This window comes from Megascapheus bottae, unplaced genomic scaffold (genome assembly GCF_031878675.1).
Source record: "Megascapheus bottae isolate mThoBot1 unplaced genomic scaffold, mThoBot2.hap1 HAP1_SCAFFOLD_40, whole genome shotgun sequence".
NCBI lineage: Eukaryota > Metazoa > Chordata > Mammalia > Rodentia > Geomyidae > Megascapheus > Megascapheus bottae.
Genome location: NW_028327715.1, coordinates 1,655,067 through 1,679,850, shown reverse-complemented (window position 1 = coordinate 1,679,850; position 24,784 = coordinate 1,655,067). Strand labels below are relative to the sequence as shown.

Here is a 24,784-nt window from a genome sequence, read left to right as displayed (position 1 = left end):
CTACCCTTGAGCCACAATACCACTTCCAGCTTTTTCTGTGTATGTGGTGCTAAGGAATAGAACACATGAGTTTGTGCATGGGAGGCAAGCACTCTACCATTAGGCCATGCTCCAGGTCCCTTACATTCAGTTTTATTGAGCAATTCAAATGCATGCCCCTCTTGAAGTTGAATGTTAGCTATAGGTTTTGGGCAGCCTCCACAGCCCCTCCCCCTTTTTCCTTTGTAGCAGGAAGGATCCTTTGCCTTCTGACACATCCCATTTCATCTATTTCCTCATTTTATTGAAATCTGTTCTTCCCTATGCTAATCACACTCCTGTTTATCTATGGGTTTTCCAATGCATGAATTTTTTCACATCCAAAAGTCCGAATGTAAGCAAGCTGCTAGGAAATTTTCACTCAGAATCCAACGGTTGGTCTTGAAAATGAACAAGTATGGAATTTATCTCTAAGAGGCAGTCAGTGGTTGGTGAGGCCCACAGCTGGACATAGGCAAGGTGAAAGGCAGGTGTTAGATTTTATCCTCATCCTACTCAGAGTAGTGAGTAACTAAAAATTTGTGGGAGGGCTGGGAATTGGGCCTAGTGGTAGAGTGCTTGCCTAGCATGAAGGAAGACCGGTGTTTGATTCCTCAGTACCACACACATAGGAAAAAGCTGGAAGAGGTGCTGAGGCTCAAGTGGTAGAGCTCTAGCCTTGAGAAAAGTCCAAGGTCAGGGCTCAAGTCCTAACCTCCAGGACTGCCAAAAAATAGAAAAAAAATATGGGAGCTTTAAATTACGTATAACTCAGCATGAGAGCATTCACCTTGCATCTACAGGCTCCACAATTGATCCTCAGCACCATACAAAAAGAAATAATTAAAGAAATAAAATTTATGAATTTTCTGGAGTTTTTATTACTATTTTTAGACTATAGTTGACTTTGAACAACTCAAAAAGACAGCCCACAAATACAGTAAGAATTATGATATTTTCTCTCCCCCATCTCCTCCCTCTCTCTCTATATCTCACTTGCTGGCTCAGTTGTGTGTATGTGCATGTATTTTACACTCTGGCTGTGTTGTCCAGACTGTTTGAAACAGCTAGGCTCAACTGATATTCCCATCTCAGGTTTCCAAGGTTTCTGGGACAATTAAAATGTACCACCATACCCCGCTCAGAACTAGACTATTAAAAATCACTCTCTCTTGTATAACTACAGGGGAATTTTATGAGAATAGGCAAATTCATTGTCACAATTTAAAACACTATCTGTAATACCACCATTTTTTTCTTCTTCTAAAGTGTTGCTCTTCTTTATAAGAAAGTTCTGGCTAAATTTTCTCTCTCTCTATCTGAATCTTAAGTTTGAAGGAGAAGCAAATCTATCATCATATTGAAATTAATATAGGGAATACATCACCAGCCATCAATTTCTCCTGAAGCTGAGATCTGAGGATCATGGTTCAAAGCCAACCCACATGAGAAAGTCCATAAGACCCTTATCTCCAATTAACCACTAGAAAACTGGAGTTGGAACTGTGCTTCAAAGTGATAGAGCACAAGCCTTGAGCAAAAGAGCTCAGGACAGTGCCCAGACCTTGAGTTCAAGCCCCACAACAAGACACAAAACACAGACACAGACACAGACACAGACACACACACACACACACACACACACACACACACACACACACGAAAACTTGCTTCTAGGGTAGGTTGAGGGAGGCTCTACCTGTACGGTAGAGGTCTAAACTGTATACCACATGCAGCTGAAGGAGCATGGACTCTGCCCACAGGAAGGGCTCACTGACCTGTCCTTAATGATTCAAAGCCTCCCTGAATCCCCCCAATCGAATTCCTTGTATACTTGTACCACATTTGGAAGGGACTGGGTGTCCTATAAGCTCAGTAATTGTCTTAATTGTGTTCTGTTCCTCTGGAAAGGTGGGATGAGAAAGACAGATGCAACACTTCTGTTCTAATCATTGAAGCTACCCAGTGATATTTTATCCTTCAAAACAGATCTTCCTCTACCAGATCACTGAAGAGTCTTGCCACGTCATTAGATTGCTATCTTTGGTTGAGAAGAAATACTGTGGTGTGTGGATGTAGAAACTGCAGATGGGCTAACCAGGAAGCATGAAGCAGATGGGGCTAAGATCCAGCAGAGGCCCCTTGATCTCTACAAGCTGGGTTGTGATGCATTGTGACAGGAAATCAGGCCCAGTTGCTCGTACCCGTAGGTAATAGTGGTGGCATTACTTGAGGTGGCGGGGGCCGTCTGTCTGTGGATGGTTTGGGTGGCATATTTGGACAAGTAGCAAAGTGGGAGCTTGGATGATGAGAAGTAGATTGTTGGTGAAATGAAGCTTTCATTTGGGAACCCAAAACCTTAATTTCTTTTTTTTCTTGTAATTAGTAAAAGGGTTACATGATATTTGCCAGATAGAAGGTGCATTAATTCACATACATTGATACCCTTTCACATGTCTTGGTACTCATTTCCCTCCCCCCCACACCCCCCACCCGTCTTGGTTTTCCCCCCTTCCCTATAAATTTCAAATATCCAAATACAAATAAATTCAATATATCAGATAACAAAGTGAGATACTATACCAATATGAGATAACCAAGGGACAGCAAAGGAGATGAGAGACAACATAGTACATTAAGGACAACAATCATTCATTATATGGCTTTTGCAAAACCTTAATTTCTTAAACCTTGAGCTACATACTCTGCTTGAACTGTATGCCTTTTCCGGTCGATTTTTACTGAAGCTTATGGTACTGAAAAGTGAACTTAGTCACATGGCCTACTGTACTAGACACCTGAAAATCTACAGCAGACTTGAATTCTTTTTTGTATCATTTAGAAGACTTTTTCTTTTCTTTTCCTTTTTTCTTTTTTGCCAGGCCTGGGGCTTGAACTGAGATCTGAGGATTGCAGTTTGAAATTAGTCTCTGCAAGCAAGTAAATGAGACTTGTTTTTAGTTTTTGTGCTAGTCCAGGGGCTTGAACTCATGGCCTACTCTCTGTATCTGAGCTTCTTTTGCTCAAAGCTAACACTCTACCATTTGAACCACAGCACCACTTCTGGCTTCTTTTGAATATTGTATTGGAGAGAAGAGTGGCATAGACTTTTCTGCCCTAACTGGCTTTGAACTGTGAGCCTCAGATCTCAGCATCCTGAGTAGCTAGAATGACAGGCCATGAGCCAGTAGCACCTGGCAGTCCATGAAACGCTTATCTGCAATTAAATACCAAAAAGCCAGAAGTGGAGCCAGATATGGCTCAAGGTGTGGCTAGTTCTAAAGCATTAGCCTTGAGAAGAAAATTAAAAGCTCAAGAAAGCACCTAGACCTTGAGGTCAACCCAGGACCAAGACACACACAAACACACACACACACACACACACACACACACACACACACAAACACACACACACACACACACACACACACACACACGTTGTTTCCTATACATTAAAATTGCAGTTCTTTAGATTCCTATGTTATAAGGCCCAGTGGAAGTCTCCCTGCCTTTTTCTTTTACTATAACAGCCTCCAGTGTCTATTTGATGTTTATGTGAAACCAGTGGCTATAAATTAGACAGCTTAGAACAACGGAACCAAAATAAAATAATCTCAAGTTATTAAAGATATTTATATCAAAATTTAAATACACATAAGACTGCTTAAACAATTTTCCATCTATCACTTTGGGTTTACTCTGAAAAACACCCGTTCCTGCTCAGTATTTAACTCAGGCAGATGGACTCTGAACAAAGGCTTATCCAATTTCCCTGAAACAGATGCAGTCATATCAGTTTTCCTTGACACAAAATGTGACAAGCTACTGCCTTCACTTCTCTGGGTTGTGCGGCAGGCCTGGGCACTGTCCTTGGGCTTTCTCAAGGCTACAGCTCTACCACTTGAGACACAGCACCACTTCCTGCTTTTCTGTATGTATGAGGTACTAAGGAATCGAACCCTGGTCTTCCTGCATGCTTAGGCAAGCACTCTACCAGTAGGCCAAACTCCTAGCCCTGCCTTCAGTTTTATCCATGGAGAAATAGATTCAGATGTAAGAACTGGACTAAAATAGGTCCTTCCAAGAATGGGAGGTAAATGAAGGAAATGAGAGAGAGAGAGACACAGAGAGAGAGAGAGAGAGAGAGAGAGAGAGAGAGAGAGAGAGAGAGAGAGAGAGAGAGAGAGAGAGAGAGAGAGAGAGAAATGCTCTTCCTCCAGGGACCAGTGCTAGAAGGTTCTGGGACATATCTCAGAGTTGATCCATTAGAGGAGTAAGGAAGCTGGGATATTTTATTCACTAGCTCATATTCATTATTGTTTAAGGGCTGTCCTGGAGCTTTAGTGCCTAAGGGACTTCCAGATTGCCCCTTACATAGGCTGAGCATGCTACTATAGGCAAAAAAAATGTCCACAGGCAAAAAGTGACAGTAATTTGCAGAAAGAAGCCATCTGTGCATAGGGAAATGACAAATGATGAAGACATGTGGAGGGTTGGCAAACGTGTTGGTTCACAAATAACTCAATTAGAGCATTCCTGTGAGAGGGTGCAAGAGCAGTGACTCTCCATGCAAGGGTCATGTGTGGAGTGAAGCACTAGTTACTCAGTTAAGTTAAAATCAGCTGGATTGAGGCATTATAATGACTGTATTGCTAGCTACCTGGGAGGTGGACTTTGGGAGAATGGTAGCTTGCAGCTATTCTGAGTATGTAGGTTTATGAGACCTCTTCTTTAATACATAGCTGACTGTGGAGACTTCTGCCTATCATCTTAGCACACGAGGCTAAGATGGAGAGGTTTGTGATTCTAGGACACTCTAGGCACAAAAATTCCCTAAACTCAACAGAAAGGTCAGGTAGGCCACTGGCCTGAGATTCTTATCCCAGTTACAATGGAAAAACTAAAACAGGTAGTCATGGTCTGACCCAGATTTAAAAAAAAAATGACTAGTGAAACAAATGCCTGGGGAAGTGGCTCAGTAATAGAAAGCATGCCTGGTAGGCAATTAAACTTTAAGCTCAAAGTCTAGTACAGCCAACTTATTTATATATACATGTATGTGTGTGTACATATGTGGTATACATATGTATTGAAAGACAATCTACCACTCAGTTGCACCTTGCTTTAAAAACTGGGCCAGGAGCATGGCCTTGTGGTAGAGTGCATGCCTAGCATGCACGAATCTCTGGGTTTGATTCCTCACTACCACATGCATAGAAAAGACAAAAGTGGTACTATGATTCAAGTGGTAGAGTGCTGGCCTTGAGAAAGCCCAAGGATATCACCCAGGCCCTGAATTTAAGCCCCAACACTCACACAAAGATAAATCAATAAATGACTTCACAAAGCACTATAGCCTTAAATCCTTTTTTACATTGTTTACTACGTATCTATGAACCACTTATGGCCAAGTTAATGATGAAAAGACTTCTTTTTCTCAGTGGAAATATTGTATTGGTTCTTCACATTCATTAAGCATCTTCCTGGTCATGTTCAGTGAACAAAAAATGAAAGAAGAATGTGGTATGCCTGATGATCACAGATTAAAAGACACAGTAAAGGGGCCAAGAGTTTGGCCTAGTGGTAGAGTGCTTGCCTAGCATGCACGAAGACCTCAGTACCACATACGTAGAAAAAAGCCAGAATTGGTGCTGAGGCTCATGTGGTAGAGCCCTAGCCTTGAGAAAGTCCAAGGACAATGATCAGGTCATGAGTTCAATCCCTGGACTGGCCAAAAAAAGAAAAAAAAAAGACACAGCCTGGTGCTGGTGTCTCATGCCTGTAACACCAGCTAGTCCAGTCTGAGGATTCGGTTTACAGCCATCCCAGGCAGGAAAGTTCAGGGGACTCTGACCTCCAATCAAATACTCAGAAAAGGCCAAAAATGGCACTGTGGCTCCAGTGGTAGACTAGGAGCCTTGAGCAAAGGAAGCCCAGGGACGGTACCCAGACCTTGAATTCAAGCCCCATGACTGATGAGAAAATAAGCAATAGATAAATAAATGACACAGTAAAAAAAACAAATACACGTGATTCTGTGTTTACTTTTCATTAAAACATCAAGCAGAAATGAAAGAGATTGCTAATCATTACCTAAAGCATTTTACAAGGTAGGATTTTTAATACATTCCTATAAGGTTAATGAAAGGAATTCTAAAATCTAATAAAAGTTGGTACTCTTGGAGTTTATTAACTAGATCATTCAACCTGGTATCATATAAAGTCTCTCTTTTACTTTAACATAGGAGGTTATTAGCATTATATCATTTCTCTTGTCCACATCCTGATTTTTGTTAGTTCTATTTCTATTCAGTTAAGATATAACAATTTACATTCTTGTATTTGTCCTAATTTTCTTTCTTTTTTTTCAGGTAAAAGAAAGGACTTTTATTGGTGAGTTGGAACAGGAAAAGGTATGCAATAAATCACAAATGCCACTACAAGAGTCACGTGACTAAGAATTCAAATTCCTTAAAAGACAGTAAATAACTTAATCTAGACTCATGTCTTCCTCTTCATCTTTCTTGTCTTTTGCGTCGCCCTCCTTCTGCTCAGATTTGGCATTGTTCTGCACAGCTTTGGCAAATGCTTCCACATAGCCCTTGTTGGCGGCCTTCACGGCCTCCGCGGGCAGGCCAAACTGGCCCATGAGGGGGCCCAGCTGCCCCGAGGCCAAGGCTGCACTGAAGGTTCCCAGGGCCTGCTGGAACTGGGGCGAGGTCAGCGTGTTCTGGATCTCGTCCGCGGTCTGGGGCAGCGACTCACCCGAGGGTAAGTAGGGCAGGAGGCGCTCCTGGACATCGGCGTTGGCCAGAATGGGGGCAATGATCTCTGGGGTCAGCACGCGGGCCAGGTCCACTTGCTGGCCGCCAGCTGTCCCAGCCGGCACGTTCATGGTAGCCAAAATGCTCTGCAGGTCGCTCAGCTGGATGGGCTGGGTCGGACTGGCTGCCTTACCCGTTCCATTACTTGAACTGGGCGTGGGGCTCGGGCGGGTGGCCGAGGCAGCAGCTGGGGCAGAAGGGGCTGGGAGGGCACGGGCAGAGGAGGTGGTGGAGGATGGGGTGACAGCTGCCGACTGGCTCCAGAGCTGGAGGAAGAACTGCTCGCTGGAGGCCCGCCGCTACCTACAAGACTGGCCAGGCCTGGCCCTGTGAGGGCCCTGAGCCCACCCAGTCCTCCAAGGCTAGCCGGTCGGATGCGCTGCAGGAGTTGGCGGTGACTCATGTTTCCAGCAGGCTCTGCAGGCCACCCTCACCACCCAGGGCCGAGAGCTCGTGGCCACCGCTCCCGCTGGCCCCCAGTGCCCCAGAATCGGGGGTTATTCAGATACTCATTGACTTTCCGGCAGTGCTCCTCGTCCTGGTCAGTCTTGGGCTCCTGCATCCAGAAGAAGAGCGTTTTGGACCCAGCTTTGAACTTGAGCACGTAGACCCTCCCACTGGGGCACTGGGCCACCCGCTTGAACTCGCAGTCGTCAGGGAAGATGATCAGGTCGTCCTCCACGGTCCCCGACGTCCTGTCCTTCCAGCAGAAGTGGAGGAGCGAGTCATCTGTCTGCTGGATGGACAGGAGCCCTTTCCGCTTGTCCGGGGTCACCGTGGTCCCCTTCAGGGTCATCTTCCCTGCCCAGAACTCCACGAGGTACTTGCTGGAGGACCCGCGCGAGCCTGGCACCAGGCTCGGGAACAGAGCGCCCGACGTCGTCATCCTGGTTGCGCCTACGCTTGACCAAGAGGCACGGTCCGGGGTCGCTCTTCCCCGTCCTAATTTTCAGAATTACATGATTAAATCCACATGCTCATTCCAGAATGGCCTATTGATTGACATTCATCCCAACATGCAACTCAGCCCAGAAGTTTACTCTCAAGTTATTGTATATGTTGAGGGAGGCTAAAAGTAAATCCAATAATACACAATGAAATATAAAATTACCAGACTGCCATTGCATAAAACTTTGAGCAAAAGGGAATGAAGTTGAAAAGTGTTACAAGAAACCAAACCACTCTGACAAGTCCATTGTCTCATATGAGAGGGAAAAAAAATCCTTTGCTAGAGAATTATCTTCACCAATGATCTAAAGTTTTTCTCTTTTAATATGTACCTTGATGAGAGGGGAGTGGGAAACAGGGACAAAAACATAAGAAGGAGAAGAAATGCACCCACACCTGACGAATGTAACTGTAACCCCTGTATACATTACCCCAACAATAAATGTTTTTAAAATGTACCTTGATGATTAAAAATTAGATGCCCATTCTCAAGTTAAGAAAATAAACCAGGATAAGAGAATATGAAAAAAAAAGTTACTAGGAAGGGGCCGGAGTGTGGCCTAGTGGTAGAGTGCTTGCCTAGCATGCAGGAAGACACAGGTTCAATTCCTTGCTACCACATACATAGAATAAAGCCAGAAGTGGTGCTGAGGCTCAAGTGGCTCGAGCCTTGAGAAAGTCCAAGGACAGTGCTTAGACCCAGAGCACTGGCCAAAAAAAACAAAAATAAAAAAGTTACTAGGAAGCATACTCGAGTGTCACAGTGGACACACTAATCAGATCAGGGTGATAGGAAGAAGGGTAAAAGAAAGCATCCCCAATAAACTTAAAGCCAGACTCTGCAGTTCAAGTGTAACTTGAAAAAGGAGCCAGACTTCTTAGACAGAGAAACAAAAACTCCAGTAGAACCTGTTAACCAGTGAATATTGTTTACCTATGAGACAGATCACAGGCAAAAACCCAACAAGAATCTCACAAAACACTGGACCACAGCACTCCTCTCTTAACCACAATGACCCAACATTTGTTGCCCTGGCTACAGAACTCCACTGCCTAGTGAGGAGCAGACAAACAGGGTATTCACACAGAAACAAAGGGATGAAGGACAGAACACAGGAGTTTGCCAGGTCTACAGAGGCAGAGCAGAAGGTTTTTATACAGACTTTAAAAATGAAGCTATAACTGATAGAGGAGCTATGTATTAGAAGGCAGGAAAGACAATTTATCTGAAGGAAACCACAGGCACTCATATCAAGGTTAGTGAAAATAACACATGGAATGGTTTTTGGTCACACTAGGACAGCTGGCTACTTGCACCCACTACCTGACGAATGTAACTGTAACCCCTCTATACATTACCACAACAATACATTTTTTCATGTACCTTGATGATTAAAAATTAGATGCCCATTCTCAAATTGAGAAAATAAACCAGGATAAAAGGATATGAAAAAAAAAGTTACTAGTCAGGGGCCGGAGTGTGGCCTAGTGGTAGAGTGCTTGCCTAGCATGCAGAAAGACACAGGTTCAATTCCTTGGCTTCTCAGAAATTAGTCCTTTTTTTTGTTGCCTGGCTGTGGAGGAAAAGGATCTCCTTGAATTGGTGTCTGGGTACAGAAGATTCTTCTGTACTAGAGATGTAGAATTGAGAGCAAGGAGGAGGAGGGGAAGGTGAGCTGTAGAGCCCATGTCTATTTCCCATAGTTTTATTTGCTCTCTTACCTTTCTAATAACCCTGGCTAAGTTGTCTTCTTGGACCAAAAAAGATACCTGACCACCATCTACCTTCAGCTACATGCCTTTTCTCCTCATCTTTATTAAATAGAGAAAAAAATTCACCCTCACTTTTCATATGCTCCACTGTATTTTCACAAGGTAGTTAAGTGTTGCTGTCTCCCCCTGCCACTCCCCAACTGCATAACCATGATTCAGGGTTTTCTTCCCTTCCAAACGTCTGCTTGTTTCTCTCTAGGAAGTCTACTGACTGTCTACTTTTATGAAGGCAGAGCCCGCATCCCTGTTTTCAGAGCTGATTTCCATAGGTCAGGTTATTTAGGGGCTGCAGGAGTTGAGGTGAGATCAGCACTGCCACCTGGTGGTGAGAGATAAGATTCCAGCCCCCCCCCCCCTTTTTTTTGTGGGTCATGGGGCTTGATCTGGCCTGGGCACTGTCCCCGAGCTCTTCAGCTCAAAGCTACCACCCTACCCTTGAGCCAAGTCTCACTTCCATTTTTCTAGATGTTAATTGGAGATAAGTGTCTCAGGTTCTTTTGTGCCCAGGCTGACTTTGAACCTTAATCCTCAGATCTCAGCCTCCTGAGTAGCTAGGATTACAGGCATGAGCCACTGCACCTACACCAGCCTTTTCTGAGGGTGAGGGAGAGGAGTGTGAGGAAAAAGTAGTCTTTTCTGTCAAACTGAAATGCTTTTGTATTGTATATTGATATTTTTTGGTATTATTTGCTTTTTTAAAATATATTTTTATTGTAATTAATAGAAGGGTTACATGATATTTGCCAGATAAATGGTGCATTAATTCCCACACATTGAAACCCTTTCACATGTCATGGTCCCCATTTCCCTTCCCCCCTCTATTATTTGCTTTTTAAAGACTTATTTCTGTGCTGTGTATGACCAGCAGCCATGTGAGGAATGCAAATCTTGTGTCGAAGGAGTTAAAAGAGTGAAATTGCAATTATCAGCTGTGCTGCTGTGACCCACTGGCCAAATTAGGGAGATAAATATTTATCGAAGGAATTCAAAGAATAAAACTGCAACTGCCAAGTGTGTTGCTTGTTAGAGAAATCTTTATCAATGGAATTAAGTCCCCTCCCCCCCACTTTTTTTTTGGCCAGTCCTGGGCTTGAGCTCAGGGCCTGAACCTGTTTTTGGACTTTCTCAAGGCTAGAGTTCTACCACTTGAGCCACAGCACCACATCTAGCTTTTTTCTATGTATGTGGTACCGAGGAATTGAACCCTGGTCTTTGTGCATGCTAGGCAAGCACTCTATCACTAGGCCAAACACACGTGACCCTCCCCTTTTTTTTCTGTGGGTCACGTGGCTTGAACTGTGCCTGGGAACTGTCCCTGAGCTCTTTTCAGCTCAAGGCTTCCACCCTCCCCCTGGGTCTGGGTGGGAGGTGTCCCTGAGCTCTTCAGCTCAAGGCTACCATCCTACCCTTGAACCAAGCACCACTTGTTTTCTAGAGGTTAGTTGGAAATAAGAGTCTCAGGTCCTTTTGTGCCTGGGGTGGCTTTGAACCTTGATTCTCAGATCTCAGCCTCCAGAGTAGCTAGGATTACAGGTGTCAGCCATGTGCCCCAGACCTCCCCCTTTTAAATGGGAGCTTTCTGCTGACTTCATCAACCTCTCTCACTGTGTCTGTCAGCCACTCTGTTCCCAGTTCTGCTTTCAGCCAGCTGTGATGAAAAAAAAATTGTAAACCTTTTAAAAAAACAATCTAACGTTGGTAATCAGTTATATTTAGAATGTGAGCCTAACTCCTTGACAAGGGACAGTTTGGACTGGGATAAAAACCTACTAAACTGCTCTGCCCAGTGTGCCTGCTTAGCTCTGGGTAGAGTGAGGCATTGCACCCTTTTGAGCAAAAGTAAATTGCTTGACAAAATTTGTATCACTTGTGTGTCTATTCATTCCTGACACTGGAGATTTGTGCTTTTTTTGTTGTTGTTTTTGCCAGTCCTGGGGCTTGAACTCCCGGGTTTGGGCACTGAACTTGGACTTTCTCAAGGCTAGCACTCTACCATTTGAGACACAGCACCACCTTCTTGGCTTTGTATGTGGTACTAAGGAATCAAACTTTGTGCGTGCTAGGCAAGCACTCTAGCACTAGACCATGCTCCCCTCCTGCCCAGAGTTTCTAACAGGAGGGAGGAAAGGCCAGGAGCTGAGGCAATCTTGCACATCTGTTCACTTTTGAGCACTAAGTGGCAAGCAAGAGGGACAGGGCCCAGGCTCAGAAACAGTCTTTCCTGTCCAGTCTTGTTTCTATATTCAGGAAAATCCTTCCTAATGTTGGACCAAAGTCAACTCTAGTAATCAAAGAAATACAGCTGCATTTAGATCTTTCAGGAAATACTAGCTTTCTAAAATAAAAATTAACATGTCAGTTAATTATCGAAAAAAAAGTTACTAGGAAGCAACTCGGAGTGTCACAGTGGACACACTAATCAGATCAGGGTGATAGGAAGAAGGGTAAAAGAAAGCATCCCCAATAAACTTAAAACCAGACTCTGCAGTTCAAGTGTAACTTGAAAAAGGAGCCAGACTTCTTGGACAGAGAAACAAAAACTCCAGTAGAACCTGTTAACCAGTGAATATTGTTTACCTACGAGACAGATCACAGGCAAAAACCCAACAAGAATCTCACAAAACACTGGACCACAGCACTCCTCTCTTAACCACAATGACCTAACATTTGTTGCCCTGGCTACAGAACTCCACTGCCTAGTGAGGAGCAGACAAACAGGGTATTCACACAGAAACAAAGGGACGAAGGACAGAACACAGGAGTTTGCCAGGTCTACAGAGGCAGAGCAGAAGGTTTTTATACAGACTTTAAAAATGAAGCTATAACTGATAGAGGAGCTATGTATTAGAAGGCAGGAAAGACAATGTATCTGAAGGAAACCACAGGCACTCATATCAAGGTTAGTGAAAATAGCACATGGAATGGTTTTTGGTCACACTAGGCCAGCTGGCTACTTGTTGATATCTTCTCTTGGGAAGAAACTATCAAAATCAGGAATCCAGAGCTAAGAATCATGAATCTGACTCTCCTAGTGTAAGAATTGTAGGCGGCGGGTCCTTCTTTCTGTCTGTCTTTGCCCTGCAATACTGAACCTCAGCTACTGCTGAGGAAAGACTTCACAGAGTTACTGGAGCATTTACCCAGCATCCACCGCAGGCCAGGCCGCATGTGAGGCCTGCCCCAGCCACAGGTTGCAAACCTGCAAGCCACCTGCCTTCCAAATCATAGAGAGTGTGTGCATCTATGTCATTCTCAATACTCAGGGCAGCCCTTTTACATCACCCACCTAACACCTAAAGATAAGTTACACAGAATGCATTCCCAATGATGAGGAGTTAGGAAATCATTCCTTCACTAGTCTGTATGAAATTGATATTAATTATCATCATTCAATTATAATAAACACTGCAGTGAAGTAAACTCTAGTCGTCGTCGTAGATACTTACCAATAGTTGCTTAATTTCATCCCCCACCATCCTCTCCAAATGGGTACAAGAGTAGAATTTCATTATGCTGTGAAAGAGAAATGTAAATCAAATAAACACACACATGAAGAAAATGAAACTGTCCTTAGAAATTTTGTTTCAAGGAAGTATTCATCTCTTTTTTTTTGGAATTTTAAAAATATTTCATTTGAAAATTTTATGCAAATTGAATATTATCTTTTCACTTGGCAATCTTCTTATAATTATATAATATAAAGAAACATGATGATTACTTTCACCACAGCCCATATAAAGTGTATCCCTAAGCCCCTCAGAATTTACCCCAGTGTGCCACATGAAGATGATCATCTTCTGTAGGTGACTCCCAGCACACCTGAGAACCCCTGTGCATAGCCAAGTGTCAAATAGGAATTATCAAGAATATTTGTAAAGCATTTAATGAGGTATGAAAATACTTTTATCCAAAAATAGAATCATAAAAACTTACACAACATGAATTGTTATGAAAAGTAAGTTTTACCAAGTCTTTTAAGTTAAAGGAACTGGGGCCATGGCTTAGTGGTAGAACATCTGCCTGGGAAGTATGAGGCCTCCAGTTCAACCTCAGATCACACACACACACACTCACTCTCATACACTCACTCACACATACACACCCACACAAGTTAAATATACAACTGAAGAACATCTAAACAAATTTGATTAAATTTCTATCCGGGGCCATAATTATACTTCTAAATCATTCATTTGAATAACTATTAGAAATTCAAAGCCTAGTGATTACTTCATATACTATCTGAATTATTTCCTTCAAATCAATTGGAATTGGTCAATTTCTCCTCTTGGCTTAGCATTTTCCTCCTAAATATCTTCTGAGTAGGAGCAACGCTATCATTTTCCATTGTATCCTCTAAGAGTCTGCCACATGAGTTCTCCCCAGAGCCCCCAAGCCACGCATGCACTTGTCCTAGGAAACCCTAGAAGGTCCCGTCCCTGACCAGGCCACTCGAGTGACACAATACCTCGAAACTCATGTGCAAGTATCATGGAAAGACATGATGAAGCACCAGGACAACTACCATGACTAATTCCTCATAATATCTCTGATTACATTAATACCTGGTAATGCATAATCTGCAGTATAAAGGTGACACAGATTCACAATGATAATATCTAGCAGCAATAATAATGTCTTTGGGGGTAGGAAGGGCAGGAAGATAAAAGAAACATGTACTTCCTATATATGCTGCCAAAGTAATCAATGCCCAAAGTAAGAAACAAAACATATTAGATTTACATTCAAAAGCATGTGAAACTTTCTCAAGTAACTATAACTAAGATTGCTTGGAATAGAAGAGATTGTCTTTAATTAGTGGTAGCAATAATAATCGCTGCCATTGTTATGAATCCCTACCACTGAATTGTATTATAGTAAGAGATGTCACAGACATCATTTCTGATGTCTGAAAACCTGGGTAAATAATTTATAGAAAATATAACCCCATAAGAATGTCTTTATATTCAAAGGTTTAAAATTTTTCCATCCCAGCCTAGCTAGCAGCTTTTAAGACATCAAAACTACTGAATATCTATCTCCTCTACCATCTTTGGTTATTCTTCTTTCTTCCAATTCCAAACATACAAATGAATTTAGGACATTCATACGAGATACATTGTCTCTGATCTCTGTAAATATTTTTAAAAGTTCAGCAATATACAGGAACTCAACTGCTAATAATATTTCAAGTTTTACAAACCAAACATTTAGGAAAGGCATTAAAGGCATCAGGTTTACTTTATACTCAAACAGGAGATATTACAGGTGAGGCGGGCGCCTTACCTGGTACCCGAGCGGGCTTGGGCGCTCGCGGATCTCGGGGTGCAGGTGGCGGCGGGTCCGGGTCACCATGATACATTTCATCTTGCTGTTCAGTCGACAAGGGAAATTACGGCTACAGAAGTGGTACACCACTCTCCCTGACAAAGAGAGGAAAAAAATAACCCGGGAAATTGTTCAGATTATTCTCTCTCGAGGTCATCGAACAAGCAGTTTCATTGACTGGAAGGAGCTCAAACTTGTTTATAAAAGGTCTGCGAGCTGGGTATCATCTTTAATTTTGAAAAGGCATATTTTATCCTTGATGAGTTTATAATAGGTGGCGAAATTCAGGAAACATCCAAGAAAATAGCTGTCAAAGCCATTGAAGAGTCTGACATGTTACAGGAGGAGAGAGAGAGAGAAAGAGGAGAGAGAGGGAAGACAGTGTAGAGGATGCAATTCCTAGTGTCTCCACTAGGGACAGCAGCTGGTTGAGAAGAGAAGCTCAAATGACAACGGAAGAATCCATGAACAAACCTACAGTTTAACCGACTTGAAGACTCCGAGTGCTGCAAGTGCTGAATTTTAAATCCTCATTGTTTTGTATCCAGTGCAGAGCCATGCCACAAGTAACTTAAAGAAAGGGATTCTTACTTAACTAGCAAATGTTCACGTTGGCTAATATAGTATATTTGAAATGTCTATGTCTATAGTATACTGTATATGATGACTTAATCTGCCTCTGTGTTGGAGATAACTGCTGTATAACTTGGCAGACTGAATAGTGTGTAAAATTTTAAAACTCCATGAGATTATTTGTAAGAAATAATTGCAATATATATTTTTGGAATTTGATTTTCTGAGGGATGAAAAACTATACATACTGTAATAGCTCCTGCTTATGAATACATTGTAAGTATTCATCTCTTAAAGAAAAATAAATACACATGGTAAATGAGCACAATGTCTTAGATGTGGGAGGCCAACATGTTTCTGAGCTTTGCATCCTATTCAACCATGGACATAGTTATCAAGGGTGTGGTTTCAGTTAATGTTCCACACATCCACGTGCAAAGTGGAGGTTCGGGGCCGGTCCTGGTGCCACGAAGAGGTCGTGGACTGTTCAGAGGGGAAACCCAGTGGGAGGTTAGGTGAATAGGTCGGCGGAGGAGGATGGAGGGGACAGGCAGGAGGGTTGGGGAGGACGGGACAGGGCTCACCTCCCCTCCAGTCTATTCCCCATCCTAGCCCAGGAGGACCCACGTGGACGGCTCCAGAGGGAGGAAGGGGAGTCCAGGGCGGTGAGGACCGGCACTGTCACCCATTGAGTCACTGGACCTGCGGAGCCGTTATTTCTGGGTCCTCAGCGGAAGGGTCGGGGAGATCCGGGAGGAGCAGAGTGGACTTCCGGGGTGGGTCCTCCAGGGTCCAGGCCAATCAATTCTCTACCTAACGACGGGGATTCCCTTCCCCCTGCAGAACAAGATCCAAACGTGGGTCATCTACCGGTGTACAATGTCTCTGAGCAGTGGAGGAAGAATGAGGACCTTCTGGGTTCTTCTCTGTGTCCATTCAGCTTCATGTGGATTCAGACTTTTCCATGACAGCTAATCCTGAAAGAACCTTCCAGAGCTGAGGGTGGCTCAGGAAACAAGGCCCAACTGACCCTGGGGGAGAAGTCCCACAACAATGAGGCCCTGCAAGCCTTTCTTCCATAGGCCTGGCTTCTCTCAGCTACTTGCTGTAGTGCTGGAATGCTGCCAATGAACAACAATGACCACCTGCCTCTTGTGTGTGCACTGGTGCTCTGTGCATCAGGGCTGGTTCTGTGTCCTGCTCCCTCCTTTAGCTCTCTCTTAGACTCCTTGTCTCCTGTACTTAAGTCTCCATTTCCATAAAAAACTTCTTGGCCTACCCTCAACCTATGCACTCATCCATTGAACCCTTATCCTTCTGGGCTATGTGTTTAAAGAAGTCCTGAGTGATTGTGTTGGAGCAGGTCTTTCCACCCAGAGCCAGCAGCTGGTTGCCTGCCCTCACCCAGTGTTTCCATAGGGTCCCACATCTTATGACAGCACAAGCTGGTCTCAGTGTGTCACCAGTCCCAAGTGGGCTTCTCAGGGACCTCTCCCCAACAGGAACTTACCAAATGCTGACATTCCTACTATCTCCCTGAGTTCACCAGTCAGGAGATGTGTATCACTCTATGCTGTGTGTTGCTCTGGATGGACTTGGAGGGCTTTTTGGTAAAAAGCATTACAGATATGGCACTTTAGTTCCTGGAACACTGTGATCATTGGGGTCATCATTCCACCTCAAGTCTGTTTATTTCTGATGTTTTTTTCTGCCTGCTCCTCAGTTTCTCACTTCATCCTTACCTAATCTCCTGGACGATTCTCCCTCTTCTGGACTTCCCTGACCTCCCAGCACGGAGGCACCCTCCTCCTTTCTTGTCTCTGTTGGGTATGGAAGGCTCTCCTGTGCCCCTCATTGCCCATCCCACTTTGCCCCTTGACAAAGACAGGTGTCTTCAGAAAAAGAAATTTGTAAACATAATGAATTGACTCTGTTTTTTTCCTGAAATATTCGAATGTGGTATAAGACCCTCCCAAGATCTTCTATTGGCATAAGCCATATATGTATTCTCACAACTGCAGAGCATCCACAAATTTACCTACAGATTCAAGTTCCTCACAAATGTCAACCATCTTACTATTTGCTTTTTCTTTTCTTTTATTATATTTATTTATTTATTTGTATTTTTATTGTAATTAATAGAAGGGTTACATGGTATTTGCCAGATAAATGGTGCCTTATTTCCCACACATTGATACCCTTTCACATGTCATGGTCCCCATTTCCCTTCCCCCCTCCCCCTCTCCCACCCCTCATCTTGTTTTCCCCCGTTCTCTATTTTATATTTATTTTTTATTGTAATTAATAAAAGGGTTACATGATGTTTGCCAGATAGAAGTTGGATTAATTCACATATATTGATACCCTTTCACATGTCTTGGTCGCCATGACCTTCCCCTCCACCACCCACCCCCCGTCTTGGTATTCCCCCCTTCCCTATCCAATTTCAAATAACCCAATACAAATAAATCCAATATATCAGATAACAAAGTGAGATACTGTAACAATATGAGATATCCAAGGGACAGCAAATGAGATGAGAGATAACATAGTACATTAAGGACAACAGTCATTCATTGTATGGCTTTTGTTTCAATATCCTGGAGGTCTTTTCAATTAGCTTCATACTATATGGCCTTATTTCTTTTCTTAACATTACTATGTCACTTTGAATCACTTTTCCATTCAGGGCTGAATCCCAAGGTAACAGATACAATGAAGCACTACACAATCCACCCAATTTTGTTTGTATTTGCTACCATATATAAGAAGGAGACCAAGATGCTATTGTCATCTGTATTTTGTGGAATAAGGAAGTGGTTTTTATATAAATTGCTAAGATACAGGGAGGGGTGATGGCATTTTTTTCATTATAGATCCAACTAATTCTGTCCATCCAGTTGTATTGCCATTTCTTCTGGGTGAAGGGATTGCAAAGGTGTCGTTCTTTGAAGGGAACATTACCTTCTCATCATTTTCATTATTCTTCTGTCCTTACCAAAGTTCTGTTTGTGTGGGTGCTTGCTTGTGTGTGTGTGTGTGTGTGTGTGTCTATGAGTGTACCAGTGAATGGATTCATGTGGATACCTTATATGTGTCTTAGAGTTCCATTTCTGTATGTCACTTCTACCTAGAGTCACCTTCATCTGCCTTGCGCAAGAAGTGATGCAGACATCACAGATACATGCCCATGTAGTACTTCTTGCTGTGCTGGTTCTTCCACTTGAATAGGACAATGGGTCTTGAATCTTTATGCTCAAGCCTGCTAATCCAACACATTGGCCATGAATCAAATTTCCTACTTCTTGCTGATTAATTGAAGATGAGACTCTCATAGTCTTTCATGTCTAGGTTGACTCAGAAACATGTTCTTCAGAGGTCAGTTTCCTGAGCAGTTAGGATTGTGTGAGCCATTGGCCTCTGGCAAAGGACAATGTGTGTGATTCCTGTGGCATGTCCTGTCTCAGGACATGGATGTGAGTAGCTTCTCTATCTCCTTTTTGTCACAACACATACGAACGAAATTTATTCTCTGTCAAGACAGAATATGCAGAGACCACATCTCTACTTGAGGCAGTATAAAGGCTGACAGCAGCTCTCAGTGTTCACAAGCCTAGGAAGGACACAGGGTATTATTCAGTGGATGACATCCTCACCCTCACAAGCAGGTGCTAAGTGGAATCCCTGCAAAGTGGATTGACTGGGGGACTGAAGCATAGCACTAACACTAGTAGTGTAAAACACATTTGAGATGTATGATTGTGCCAGGCCAAAGCCAGTAAGTATGTCCTCAACACCAGGACATTTGCTGGACAGAGGACCGTGGGAAGGTATGTGGAGGGGACTGTGTCTAGTTTTCCTCCTGACCTGCAAGAGGTCCCAGGGAGCAGCCAGTGGACATTTGGAGGGGTCAGGTGTGAGGCTCAGGCTCTTGGGGGGCATGGTTGGTGACATCACCTAAAGAGATGACAGGACAAAAAAAGGGGGGCCAGGCAACAATGGGGGCACTGGTTAGCAGCTCATATATTTCGCTGCAGCTGAGCCAGCTCATTTGTGTGCAAACTTGGGAAGCACCAGGATGTTTTCTTGCTGCTGTCCCATATTCCACAGACAGAATCAAATTGGAGAGTTTGATCTCATTGGCAGACAATGGGTCATGCCTTGGCCTGGTGGCCTGCTCAGAAACCCACCCTGCATCCCACAGGTGTATGGAGGAATCATGTGCGCAGGAAGGACAGGGGTCCACACACCTACTACTGTGTGGCATGAGTGTCTGCATTCTGGGTGGGATGTGGGTACATGAGTGTGTGTGAGGGAGGGAAAGGGGTTGTGCCCCAAGCTGTTGTATGGCCAGGAGCCTTTTCCCATTGCTTCTCCTTCTTCACCCCAGTATGGGGAGATTTTAGCCCCAAGCCTTGCTGATCCCTGCAAGGCAGGATACCTGCGGGGAGGCAAAGTGGAGCAACTGGTAGAGCACCTGGTGCCTGCCCTGCTCTTCCGGGATGCCTCCTTCATCCCAATAGTCCTGGGAACCTTCCACACCTTCACTACCACACAGCACATACGGACCCCGCTGTTCAGCAGGTAAGCAGCTGGACCCAATGGCTAGGATCTGGCCCAAGTTGGTGCCCCGACATGAATCTGCTTGAATCCTGGGAAGTAGCCTGCTAGGGACAACACCCACACTGCCTGAGGCTGGACCAGAGGCACGGGCTGTGAAAATGCCTGTCCTGGTCCATGCCTTCAACAGCTGGGTGTGCAGAATTGTGGGTGGGGCCTGGAGAAGCTCCCCTCTCATCAACACCCCCTTCTCTCCATTGTGGCCTCACTGTCTGAGACCTTAAGCAAAACCTTTTCCAAATTCTCAAGGTGATTGACGTTCTTTCTAGGGTCCTGAACTTATCTGAATCGCACTAGGAAGCACTAGAGGGACACAGAGAACCCATGCCCATTCAGATATGTAGGAGGCAGGTAAAGGCCTTTTCACCTTCTGTCCAGAGGTATATCAGGCTCCACTCGTGTAAAGAACAGGGTGATTCTTGTCATCCCAAGCTCCATCCTGTGCTCAGAAGCCACCAAGAACTGCACCCATCACACTCAGGGACAGTGCATGTGACTTCCTCATGTTATTCCCCAGGTACCACTCATTTCAAGAACTTGAGGGGGAGAAGGCAGGAGCAAAAGGACAACTACAACAGCGAGTGTGGTGGGGGAAGAGGAGGGACTCTGTTTTCACAGCGGAGGCATTAGGAGCTGCTTTCCGGGAGGCCTCGGGAAAGTGAAATGGTACCCACCTGACTTGAGAGTTCTGAAGGAGAGCTTGAGACCTGCAGGAAACTGTCCACACAGGGAGCTGGGGGTGGGTTCCTCTATTCCTGAGGAGGATGAGAGAAGCTCTGGGACCAAGACAGCCCAGTCACCTTTGCCTACCCTGGGAAAATCAGGACTAGGGAGACTAGGGTAGGCCATACTTCCCAATCATGGACATTCAGTGGGCTTCCTGAGGACTCTGTGAGGGCTCAAGGATCAGGGTGTGCCCTGTGGGTTGAAATCAGGGAAACACACTTCACAAAGGGCTTAAGGACATGGAGGTGAGTAGAGGCTATCTCAATGAGCACACGCAGGGCTCGAGAAGGACCTAGGGACAGGATGACCATCCCAGAGTGGATAGGTTGGGGAGGTTTCCAGGGACAAATGAAGGTAGGTGCGGGGCATGTGGAAAGAGGAGGGTGGTGTTCACAATTGTGATCTAAGTCTAGTCTCATCCTCCTGAACATATTGCCTGCAGCCCAGCCAGGTGACCTGGCTTGCCAGGGACTTGGACATGAGCGGTCTCATGACCACAGCTCCACACATGAGCTTGAGAGGATCTGAGTGGAGGAGAGTCCCAGCCTCTGACTCGGCTGCTTCTCCCTCTGCACCCAGAGCCTTCGCCTTCATCGTTGGTTGGTGGATGAGGGAGAACCCTGAGGATATCCTGGAAGCACGGGACTCGTCCTGCCTGCAACAACTTGTGGCATACCTCCACCTGAATAGGCCCGGCTCCATGGAGGAGCACCAGGCCTGCCTTCTGCTCACCCAGCTGGACTTCAGGAATTCCAAACAGCCAGAACTTGAAGGTGAGTAGCAGGGGATGTGAAGGAGACAACAGCTGGGAGATTCTAAGCCATCTCCAATTGAAGGAAGCCATAGGCAAAGGGGCCAAGGAGACCAGAGGCCTTGGAAAGCAGTCTGGAACACTTCCTGTGGCGGAGTCAAAGCACTGGGGCTTCTCAGGCAGGCAGGGGTCTCCTGACATTAGGGAAGACTTAGGGGAAGACATCCTGTAGGGAATCTTGTCCTAAAATATTGGCTGCAGCTCCAGTCCTTGGTAATTCTGCAGTATTGCATGCCATGCATGAAGCCCTGGAGACAACCACCACCCAGGAAGGAATCCGAGCATCTTGGCCAGAGCTGGATCTAAGAGCTGCCTCAGAGTCCCCTTCAGCTCCAAGCTCTGCTGGCGAGCTCCAGAGTAGGACTCTGAGAGATGCATATTCGTACTTGGCTGTACCAGCTGTCTTAGATGAGATGAAGCCTTGTGCAGGTAAGCTCATGACTCCCTGCCTTCCACCTGTCCCAAGTACTAGTGTGGAGGTAGTAGTCCCAGACTGAGCTCTTCCCTCTGATTTAGGAGCACTGGCAGCCATCTCTGAGCCTGGAGGACCTAATCCACTGAAACCAAATACTCTAGAACCAGGAAATGATGAGGAAGTTCCAGTGTCCACTGAAGAAACCCAGCTACTCAAGGCAAGGCTGAAGCAAATCCCCCATCAGCTCCAACACCAGCAGCTGATGCAGATCAAGCCGAGGCTCCCATGAGCAATGTGGCAGAGACCTGTGGGCCAGAGGTAAAGGCTGCAGAAGAAGGAAGATTTGCATCAGATGTGAGTCCTTTGCTGGAGGAAGAAGCAGCTTGCCTCCTTGCTGCAGAGGCGGCTTGTCTCCGCCCAGCAGAGGAAGAGCCTGAGCCATCTGTTCAGGAACTTGTGCCACCCATTGAGGATGAAGCCCCCAGGCCATCTGTACCCCTGGAAATGGACGGCAAAGGTCTCAGGAAGGCAAAAATCACGACCATGACCTGTCAATCTCTGAGGACTCCAGTTCTCCACTGGAGTGCTGTGGAGCTTGAGCCAGCTGAATCCCTGGGGGCTAGAGAGGCAGACATGGCACCTGAAAGAGACCCAGCTCCCTGGGAGTGCCTGGCAGTGGGGGATTTTCAGGTGTCCTCCAGGGTGTCATCCCGGATTTCCTTCTTGAAGTTAAATGAGGACATGAGCACAGCACATTTGCTGGAGTGGCTGCCTGACCAGAAGGCCAAACAGTTCTCACTCATGGCTGTGGTGAGTAGCTTGGCAGCCCTGGGCATGCAGTCTTTCCCTCTCCCCTCTACTGCCCACACCCACCATTTCCCTGTGCAGAGAACATTTCTACTGCACATCCCAGCCTTGTGGGTGCAAAACCCAGGACCAGGTCTGGGTTCACCAAGTCAAACCATCTTGATTTCTTCAGGGACAATTGCAACCACAGAGTGTCCAGGGATCCTGATGGCTCAGGGAGTAAGAAGGACAAGCACACAGAAGCCCAGTTCCCTTGGTCTCTCCACTCGCCTTTGAATTCTTAACCCTCACTGGGGGCCTGGTGGCTGTTGAGATCCCATGGCACTCAGCATCTGCCACAGGGTGGAAACAAATGCCTGTGGCCTGCAGACAGAAAGGAGGGCTGGTGGAGAAAGGCAAATGTGCCCTACATGGGACATGCAGGCCAAGGCACCTCATGATTGGCAGAATGAAATTGGTCCAGCCCTGCCCTCCTCTCTAGGCCCTCATGCTATTCTTAGGGACACACATAGGCCAGGGGCTCTCAGAGGTGCAGGAAGGAGCATGGAGATACACCTAGACATGCAGCTCTGCTTCCTGAGACCCAGTGCCTAGTCCTGCCTCCCATCCCAGGCAGAGCCTCGGGAGGCCTCAGGCAGAGTCCCACTGACCATTTGTTTTCCCTTTCCAGAGGCTCTTGAAAGAGCTCAGACTTTATCATTGTTTGAGCTACGTGAATTCCAACCTGGATAAGGAGTGTCAGGAGCTCTTGGCACCTACAATGCTGGCCATTTTACAACATTGTCATCAAATTGCAAGCTGTGGCATTACAATGTCCTTGTTGGACCACAGTGCTGAGGCAGCAGACAGGGCAGAGGTCTTGGAGCACTGGATGGAGGTGGCTTTGGTATGCTGCAGGAGGGGCCTGGGACCCTTCTTCCCTTTCCCATCCTGACCAGCAGGCTGCCTGCTCACTCACAGCTGCTTCCTGAGTCCACAAACCCCTCCTCAGGCTCGGCCCAGGTTCCAGCCATGTGCCCTCCTGCTCTGCTTCCACTAGGACGGAGTCATCTCCTCAGGCTCCCTAGCATTCATTCCAGTAATCAAGGTGGAGATGTAAGATCATAGCAGGACCCGGGGGGCTGCTCCACAGCTCAACTCACACATTCCTCATCTCTAGACATGCCACCATCTCAAAAATATCAGCTCCGTATGTGCCATCTTATCTGCCCTACAGAGCAATGCCCTGCAAGGCCTGAAGCAAACATGGAGAGCTGCGCAGAAAATACAAGGCAACATGCCAATGAGCAGATAAGAGCGCAGAAAGAGCATCAAGTCCCATGCCAGTGCTACACATAGGTTTCTTAGGCTATTAAAAATTCTCTTTGCAGGGCTGGGAGTTTGGCTTAGTGGTAGAGTGCTTGTCTGGCATGTAGGAAGACACGGGTTCCATTCCTCACTACCACATACATTTCAAAAAGCTGGAAGTGGTGCTTTGGCTCAGGTGGCTGAGCAATAGCCTTGAGCAACATCCTGACTGCATCACCCCCCGGGTGATGGGCCTCCCTGATGTCTGAGAGTCAGGGGTAGGGACCTGGATGGTAGGTTACTGGACCTGTCAGTCTTGTGTCTTCAACTTGGGACTCTCTAGGTTCCTGTGACCTTGTCCTCTGACCTGAACCTGATTCATGATCAGACAGCCCAGAAGCCATTAAACCAGGCCTCATGTACAGTACCCCATCTCCTGGCTCTCCTCAAATCATCAAGGTGTCCCACTTCAGCTCTCTACTGGATTGATGGACGTTGTTGCTATTGGTTTTCTGCTCTTTCTTTCCTTTTTACTCTTTTTTTTAGTAGGTTGATATTATAACATTTATTCAAATAATGCTATGGGTTAATAGAAACAGCAAAGAACCAAAGAATTAAAATGCAAGCTATGTAAAATCCCAACTAAAACCCAAA

At 45.4% G+C, this 24,784-nt stretch overlaps 1 protein-coding gene and 2 pseudogenes across 1 annotated transcript; 2 read left to right on the top strand and 1 right to left on the bottom strand.

Moving 5' to 3' along the window:
- Positions 1-6,369: 6,369 nt before the first annotated feature.
- On the bottom strand, positions 6,370-7,728 carry LOC150039301 (proteasomal ubiquitin receptor ADRM1 pseudogene; annotated as a pseudogene).
- A 7,127-nt stretch (positions 7,729-14,855) lies between these two features.
- LOC150039300 (AP-1 complex subunit sigma-3 pseudogene) lies at positions 14,856-15,689 on the top strand (annotated as a pseudogene).
- Positions 15,690-19,542: 3,853 nt separating this feature from the next.
- Positions 19,543-24,137, top strand: LOC150039299 (ral guanine nucleotide dissociation stimulator-like). Its single transcript, XM_090327819.1, has 8 exons — positions 19,543-19,668; positions 19,855-20,048; positions 20,602-20,661; positions 21,390-21,583; positions 21,823-22,050; positions 22,296-22,846; positions 23,514-23,729; positions 24,003-24,137. The coding sequence occupies exons 1-8, from the start codon at positions 19,543-19,545 to the stop codon at positions 24,135-24,137; spliced, it is 1,704 nt and encodes a 567-aa protein (XP_090183945.1).
- The last annotated feature ends 647 nt before the right edge of the window (positions 24,138-24,784 follow it).

Coding starts and splice junctions, on each gene's coding strand:
- LOC150039299 (XM_090327819.1), top strand. CDS start 19,543: ATGTTTTCTTGCTGCTGTCCCATATTCCACAGACAGAATCAAATTGGA. Junction 20,049..20,601: donor CGGACCCCGCTGTTCAGCAG/GTAAGCAGCTGG, acceptor GTTATTCCCCAG/GTACCACTCATTTCAAGAAC. Junction 20,662..21,389: donor GCAAAAGGACAACTACAACA/GCGAGTGTGGTG, acceptor CTCTGCACCCAG/AGCCTTCGCCTTCATCGTTG.